This window comes from Citrus clementina, unplaced genomic scaffold (genome assembly GCF_000493195.1).
Source record: "Citrus clementina cultivar Clemenules unplaced genomic scaffold, Citrus_clementina_v1.0 scaffold_3, whole genome shotgun sequence".
In the NCBI taxonomy this organism is placed as follows: Eukaryota; Viridiplantae; Streptophyta; class Magnoliopsida; order Sapindales; family Rutaceae; genus Citrus; species Citrus x clementina.
In genome coordinates this window covers 20,602,344-20,611,181 of record NW_006262339.1, presented here as the reverse complement: position 1 = coordinate 20,611,181, position 8,838 = coordinate 20,602,344, and the positions used below count along the sequence as shown (strand labels likewise).

At 39.2% G+C, this 8,838-nt stretch overlaps 1 protein-coding gene across 1 annotated transcript; it reads left to right on the top strand.

The window, feature by feature from the left end:
* The first annotated feature begins 6,500 nt into the window (after positions 1-6,500).
* On the top strand, positions 6,501-7,871 carry LOC18049634 (zinc finger MYM-type protein 1). Its single transcript, XM_024187096.1, has one exon. It carries the CDS (start codon positions 6,501-6,503, stop codon positions 7,869-7,871), a length of 1,371 nt encoding a protein of 456 aa, XP_024042864.1.
* The last annotated feature ends 967 nt before the right edge of the window (positions 7,872-8,838 follow it).

Here is an 8,838-nt window from a genome sequence, read left to right as displayed (position 1 = left end):
CTCACAGCAAGTCAGCAACCACATACTTAACAATAAATGTGAGAGTATGAGCTGGAAGTAAACTGACTGAAACAGGGAAATGGCATACAAATTTGTATTATTTGATGATATCATTTTTGGATTCAACATAAAAATTAAAATATTGTCTGGTTTTGCTTTGTTGTCAAATCAAATCAAGCTGGGCAGAGAGGTTCACACAGCCAACAGAAGCAAAATCATACAAACAAGTGAATAACCAGTTGTAATATAACATTAAAAATCCACTTCAATAGTTTAACCCAACAAATCTCGACACAAACCCCCTAGTTTCATCATACAATCATATGCTGTGTGCGTTTGCTGATGCATTTTAGGGCCAGATTATTCAATATTCAGACTCTTGAAATTGAAGAGTGATGACTGCTTGACTGGTGATGGCTCAAATAAATTTTACACTATATACAAACCAGTGAACCTTATTACCTTATGTAGCTAGCTTTCATCCCGCGCAGCTAAAATGCAAAATGATAGATGTATACAAATCATTAAAATTAAGTATTACACGAGCAGGCAATAAGGATCCCTCATAAAATTGGCCATATTTTCCTCATATTCTACGGTCAAAACCACTTAGCCTCACACTCTCACAGCAACAGCAAGTCAGCAACCATGCACAAAATTGACCAAAAATAAACACAAATAGCAACAGCCAACACCAACAGAGAAGCAATCGGCAAAAATGCAACTGGGAAGACAAAATATGGAAGGAAAAAAATCAATACCTACGGCTGGTAGTGGTGGCTGTGATGGCAGAGTGATGGACTGATGGTGGATGACAAAGTGGCAATGGAGAGTTGGAGACGGTGGCGCTGACGCTGACGGCGCCGGAGGGGGATGCACTGCGCTGCTGCCGCTGCACGAACGACTCCCGTCACAGCCGCAACTGAGCAAAACCGAGTCAGCAAATGCAAACGAGAAGAGATGATGCCGACGGTGACGGTGGGTGCTAGCCGACGGTGACGGTGGTAGCGTCGCTGCTCAGCTTATACCTTTGGGTTGGGTGTTTTGCGATTTGGGGAATTAGGGATTTTCGGATTTGGTTTTGTGATTTGGGTTTGGGTAGGTAACTGGTTTAGTTTTTTTTTTTTCAATTGGGAAAACGGGTCCGGGTCCGGGTTTTAGGTTTTGGGTGCTGAACCCGGACCGTGCCCGGATATGTCCGGGTTTTAAATTCTAAAACCCGGATCCGCTTTTTCTGTATATGCGGTCCGGGTTTTGCCCCGACCGGATTGGCCGAGTCCGGCCCGGATCCGGTCCGGGCGGGTTTTGTTGACACCCCTAACTACACTCTTGTTATCCACTCCAACTTGAATACTCCTAAAGCCATTTTCCAAGCCATTCTCAAGCCATGCAGCAGCCCCCAAAGCTCAGCCGAAAGAACTTAATATTTTCCAAGGTTGACTACAAAACCCATGAGCCAATTTCCATTGAAGTCGCGAATCAAACCACCCGCCCCAGCATGACCGGACCACTTTTTGGCACTATCCGTGTTTAAGCTAACACTCGGCCAAATAGGAGCTTTCCAAATCATTTTCTCCACTTTCTGTTGCTTTACAGTCATAGGTTGCTGGATACACCTTAGGATCTCATGCGTCCGAGCTTTAATATCTATAACTATAAAGCTACTATCCCACGATCCATGATTAAATAGGACATCATTTCTCCAAAACCATAAACGCCACACCGTCACTCCAAAGCACACTCTCCAATACTCTTGACTTGCAGCATTATTACCTTTCAACATATTCATATGTAGCCATTCTTTAAGAGGGCAACTGAAGAAATTAGGATGATACTAACTCGACAGAAGTTGGGACCATACCCTCATAGCTGTAACACAATCACGAAGAGAATGAAGGATATCCTCAACCGACCCTCCACATCTATCACAAAAAATAGAAACAACAACATGTCTCCTATAGAGTTCCTCTCGAGTTTTCAATCAACCATGCAACAGAAGCCAGAGAAAAACTCGTATGCTATGAGGGCCCTTCGAGTTCCAAGCCAAATGCCAGACGATTTAAGATCCACCGCCCATAGAATCATCAAGAAACTCATACGCAGATCTCACAGAAAACATTCCATTAGATGAAATTCCCCAAAAGTAATTGTCATTGCCATGAGAAATTGTTGGCGGATGAATTGCAGCAATCTTTAAAAGGATACTACTAGGCACTAAGTGGCAAAACAAAGGCCAATTCCAGTTACTAGTGACATCAATAAAATTCACTACCCTCTTGTTTAGTAAATCATTCAAGATAGGTTGAGTCACAAAGTCAGCTAAAGGCCTTGCACTTGTCACCCAGCAATCCCACCGGAATTAAACCGTCTCCCCATCGCCAATGGTCCATCGAATTCCTTCTTGAGTAGGTAAGCTTGTAGGAACCTCATCCATTTAAACTCCGTATTTTGTTAGCAACACTTGATTACTGAGTTTAGTGGGTTCAGTAATCAAACTCTAAGTATTCTTTATAATGAGGGCATGATTCATGATATCCAGCTTTTTAAATCCGAGGCCCCCTTTAGACTTAGGAGTGCAAACCATATCCCAACTAACTAAACTCATTTTTTGATGTTCAGCCGACCCACTCCAAATAAAACACCGACATAACTGATCAATCTTCAGTTTTATACTTCTTGGCAAGTTAATAGTTTGCATTGCGTACACAGGAATGGCTTGTAAGACTGATTGTGCCAAAGTAATGCATCCCGTTAAAGACAAGTGAGAAGCATCCCACCCAAACAGCCTCTTGTCAACCTGATCAATAATATTCTAGTATGTTTGCTTCGAAATCCGATTATGAAGCAAAGGGACATCCAAATACTTCATTAAGTTATCAGTCGCTGAAACTCCAAGCTCAAAACTGATTCTAGAAGCCTCCATAGCTGAAATATTAGTAGAAAAATAAACCAAAGTTTTTGATTTATTAACCTTGGCTCCCGAGCTAGCACAAAACTCCTCCATAACTTTATCGATAACGCCAGCCTGTTGTCTAGAAGCCTCTGAGAGCAGCAGTAGATCATCCGCGAAGAACAATTGACTCAAAGGGGTTCCTAGATTCGCTAGCCGAATTAGTTTCCAAAGACCTTGTTGAATCGACCTAGATATCCCATGGCTGAGGCGCTCAATACATAGTAAAAAAATATACGGCAAAAGTGGGTCACCTTGTCGAACACCCCTACAAGGGCTGAATTCTGAGGTGAGCTCACCATTCTAGAGTACATTCATCCTAGCTGTAGTAATACAAGCCATAATGAGATTGATAAGCCCAATTGTTAAATTCAACTCCTGAAGAGTTTTGTGAATAAAATTCCAGCTAAGCCTGTCATACACTTTCTCTAGATCCACTTTTATTGTCATAAAGCCTTTATGCCCTTTTTTCCTTCTCATGGAATGAATAATCTCCTGAGCAACTATAATGTTCTCGGTAATATGGCAGTCAGGAAAAAAACTGGTTTGATGAGGCCCAATTAAATCAAGGAGGATCTCTTACAATCTATTAGTTATAATCTTGGTAATTGTTTTATAAGCTACAGTACAAAGGCTTATAGGACGGTACATCTTAAAGGAAATATGGTGCTCCGGCTTAGGGATGGGGACTAGCAAAGTTCTATTTAGCTCAACAGAAATATATTGAGATCGAAAAACATCCTTTATTACCTTGCAGAAGGACTCACCCACAATATGCCACTGAGTCTGGTAGAAAATGGCATGCAGTCCATCGACTCCTGGTTCCTTGAGAGGGCTCATACTGAATACCGCTTGCCGAATTTCCTTTTCTTCAATCTCAGCATCTAAATTTTTCAATCGATATTCATCAATTGGCGGGAAATTACCACACACCTGGTACGACTCATACAACCCTTGCTCCGATGTGTATAGGTTAAAGAAAAAATTGGTAGCCTGTTTTTTAATGTCATCTATGTCATATAGCCATCGACCATCCTCTGCTTTGACTGCATCTATCATGTTACGACGTCATCTAGTAAGAGTTTTCTTGTGAAAATAAGCAGTATTTCGATCACCAAATAATACCCAATCCCTTTTCGACTTCTGTAGCCATAACAGTTCCTCCTGCATCAAAACCTCTTCCAATTCTCTTTTAAGTTTAGCTTCTAAACGGTATAAACTCTGGAGAAGTCACCGTTCTAAGGCTCTTTGAACTCCGCCAATTCTAGCCAGCAACCCTTTCTTCCTTTGGAAATGTTCCCAAAGCTATCCTTATTCCATTTTTTCACTTGTTGGCTGAACTCTGAAACTGCCTGATAATAAGACACATCAATATTCCAGTTGTTTTTCATAAAATTTTCAAACCTCGAATCTGTTAACCAAGCTGCCATGAAGCGGAAAGGCTTTGGAACCTTATTTTTTTGGGAATATTGATCAAATCTAAGCAACACAGGGCGATGATCTGACTCAACTTTTAGAAGATGTAGGACTGAGACGTTAGGATACTGTGAGAACCAAGCGTTGTTGCAAACAACTCTATCAAGGCGCTTTGAAAGGGAACTATGTGACCATGTGAATTTGAGGCCCTTAAACTGCAAATCATGCAGCCCATTATTATGAAACCAATTACTGAAGCTTTTACAAACGCCACTAGCTGTAGCCGACCCACCATCTTCTCTCCTGGAAAACGAATTGAATTAAAATCGCCTCCAACAATCCAAGGTTCATTCGTGATAGCCGCAAGGTGATTCAAATGATCCTAGAGATTGCGGCGGATAATAAGAATTGGGCTAGCATAAACTGTTGTGACCTAAGACATTATTACTCAAGCTTTTGATATGTATAAATTGCTTATGGTTAAAAACAATCTCAACATCAAACCGATCTCTCCACAGCAACCAGATTCCCCCGAAAATTCTACTGCTTCCACTCTATGAGAGCAATCAAAACCACTTGCCTTAATGAAATTGTATGCTTTCCTTCCACTAATTCACGGCTCCATCACCACAACCATCGCTGCTCCCTGTACATTCCAAAACATTACCGACATCAACATAAATAAATATGACAAAGTAAATAGATGGACTTTATATCTACTGTTCGTGAGGCTGCTCTGGATGCTCCTCGGGCGTTTCCTCCACCATTGACTCTTCATCTTCAGACATTCCATCTTTAACTGTATCAGCTTCTGTTAAAGCATGTTCCATATTAGCAGTATCAATATTCTTCTTGATAGAACCACTCATATCATCAGGGGGATCATTTGGGTGAGAAGAGTGTATAGAATGTCAATCATGTCGTACAATTGCAGACCAGACGTTTTTGTCATTGTTTTGCCCCACATGTGTATTTGGCTAAGGCGAGTAGAATACCACTGTATGTTTAGTTGGGTCTAAAGTGGTAGAGATGGGGTTTGTAATATGGCTAGTGGAAGTTGCATGGGGAAAAGGGCGAGGGGTGAGGCTAGGGTTTGCATGGGATGTACCATGAACGTTGTTTTTATGGCTAGTGGGTGGAGCATGGATGAGTTCAGTATGTTGGAAAGGATTGTTTGATGTGGAGGCCTCGGGTCGGTTCTGGATAACAACAGCAGCTTTTTTCCTTTGCTGTCGTCGGGTAGCACTCTTTGAGAGATTAGCTTTAATGGGTATCTTGCTAGGGTTAATGTTACTGGTGGTGGCTTGAAATTGGCAAGGTGTGTCGGGCAAAACATAAGGTTCTGAAGGTATTCGGTCAAAAGTTTCCTCAGGGATTTGCGCAAGGACTTGAAACCTCGATGCATGATTACCCTGATCAGGGGCAGACACCATATAAGGCCAAAGGGTGCCATGCCCCCTCCCCCCCCCCCCCCCCCCCCCCCCCCGGATTTTAAAATATTTTGAGATTTTTAAATAAAATATGAATAATTTATGTGAAATGTCCACACTGGCCCCTGTACAATTAATATATAAGGTTGATAGATTAGATAATATTGTAATTTTATAACCCAAAAGCAAAATAATTAAAACAATTAAATCAATCCCAAAAGCCCACTTTTATTTTTGAAAAGAAAACAAACTTTCGTTAAAGTCTTTAACTTTCTGCAGCCCGAAAGCCCACTTAAGTCACTTACAATGGCATCAAAATAATTAAAACAAAAAAGAAAAAAGAAATCAGCCACAAAACCCAGAAAATCAGCCAACAAATTGCGATCACGAATAACATATCCCAAAAATCACCTGCAACTCAACCAAAATCCCTAAATTTCCCAGCAGCAAACATGAGAAAGCCATAAAAAATTAATCAATACTTCAAAAGGAAAAATGCAGAAGCCAATACCAAATCTCCAAATATTGAAAATTCACAAGTCTCACTTACCAATTCACCAAATTTTAGAAATCCACCTTTAAAATCTCCAAGAATTGAGACAAATCCAGTTAATACTCAACTTTTGGAGCGTGATCCAGGGTTGCGTCCACAAATATGGGTTTATGATGTTAATCAACAGGATGAAATTCGCAGAGCATACATAATGGCTGGTCCATATCAACCAAGACTTTCAGAGTATCCCAAATCTGGACCAGAAAAGTACCTTCGTCGTTTTCAATCTTCATGGTTTGATTCTTTTCCTTCTTGGTTGGAATATTCACCTATAAAAGATGCTGCTTTTTGTCTACCATGTTATCTCTTCAATACACCATTTGCACATCCAAAATATAATGCTTATACAGTTAATGGGTTTAATGTCTGGAGAAATGTTAAAGATGGGAAAATTTGTGCCTTCCTTAATCATGTGGGAAAGGATCCGAATTCAACTCATAAAAAGGATGAAAAATCATGTGAGGATTTGATGAGGCAATCTCAGCATCTGCCACAGGTATTTAATCGTTATTCCTCTCAAGAAATTGAAAATAATAAACTGCGGTTAAAAACTACAGTTGAAGCAATTAGATACTTAGCTTTTCAAGGTTGTTCTTTTAGAGGCCATGATGAGAGCAAAAAATCATTAAATCGGGGAAATTTTCTGCAATTACTTAAAGCATTTGCCTCTAATAATGAAAAGATTGCAGAAGTTATACTTGATAAAGCTCCAAAATATGCCTCCTATATATCACCAAATATTCAAAAAGAAATTTTACATGTCTTTTCCATGAAAGTGAAAAAGGCAATTCGTGAAGAAATAAGAGATGCAAAGTTTTATTTAATTGTAGATGAATCACGCGATGAATCGAAGAAAGAACATATGGCTGTAGTTTTGAGATTTGTTGACAAAGATGGTTTTGTGCGAGAACCTTTTTTTGGACTTGTTCATGTCTCTAACACTTCTGTAGTGACCTTGAAAGATGGGATACACTCTCTATTGTCTCATAATAATTTAAATATTCAAAATATTCGAGGGCAAGGATATGATGGAGCAAGTAACATGCGGGGTGAGTGGAATGGTTTACAAGCTTTAATTTTGAAAGATTGTCAATATGCTTACTACATTCATTGTTTGGCCCATCGACTACAATTGGCTTTAGTCGCAATATCTCATGAGATTGTTCCTATTCATCATTTCTTTACTAAACTGACTTCTGTTGTGAATATTGTCGGTGCTTCTTGTAAGTGCAATGAAGAACTAAAACGTGCTCAAGCTGCTGACATTGAGTACATGATTTCCATTGATGAGCTTGAGAGTAGGAGAGGGCTTAATCAAATTGGCACTTTACAAAGGCCTAGGGATACTCGATGGAGTTCTCACTTTAGGTCAGTCTCCAATTTAATAAAAATGTTCAGTGCAACATGTTCTGTTCTACTTAACATCATTGAAGATGACACTAATGCTTTCCAACGAGGAGATGTTGATGCTGCATATGAGGCAATGACTAGTTTTGAGTTTGTTTTATCTTGCAACTTATGAAAGAAATTATGGCAATCACTGATATACTTTGCCAAGCTTTGCAATCTAAATCTCAAGAAATTTTACATGTTATGCATCTTGTTTCATCAACTAAAGCACTTATGCAGAAATTTAGAGATGATGAGTGGATTGCTTTGCTTAATCAAGTGAAATCATTTTGTGAGGCTAGAAATATAGATATTCCATAAATGAATGCTCATTATGTTGCAAGACAAGGTCGAGCTCGGCGTCAAGAAGATAACTTTATTGTTGCTGAACATTATAGGGTAAATTTTTTTTATACTGTTATAGATTGCCAATTACAAGAGTTAAGTAGTCGATTTAATGAACATGCAGTGCAATTGCTTATACTTAGTTCAGCACGTGATCCTCGTGAATGTAGGGAGTCATTTAGAATTGGTGATGTTTGTCAATTGGCTGACAAGTTTTATCCAGCAGATTTCACAGACGTTGATAAAATGAATTTAAAAATCCAACTTGAGCATTATGAGTATAATGTAGTTCAACATCCAGAGTTCAAAAGTTTGTCGACCATTTCTGAATTGAGCCAATGGTTGGTTAGTACTAGAAAAGCAACAATAGTCCCCCTTGTCTATAGAATAATTGTTCTTGTGCTAACTCTTTCAGTGTCTACTGCAACTACAAAACGATCATTTTCGGCTACGCGTATAGTAAAGACAAGACTTCGCAGTAAAATGGAGGATGAATTTCTTACAGATTGATTGATTATGTACATTGAAAGGGAAATTGCAGAAAAATTAAGTATTGAATCAATAGTCAATGAGTTTTGAGATATGAAAGAACGTCGTATTCCATTTTAATGTTGGAGATCTTGATTTTGGTGAGTTTAGTATCTTATGTTAAGAATATTTTGTTGCTTGAGGAAGCTTTTTCCCTTTACAGTTATGATGGTTTTTGTTTCAATTTTTTATTTTCTTTTGATAGCTTCAGTACTTTAAGACTTGGA

Bases quoted from the DNA above. Each gene is read 5' to 3' on its own strand.
- LOC18049634 (XM_024187096.1), top strand. From the start codon at position 6,501: ATGGCTGGTCCATATCAACCAAGACTTTCAGAGTATCCCAAATCTGGA.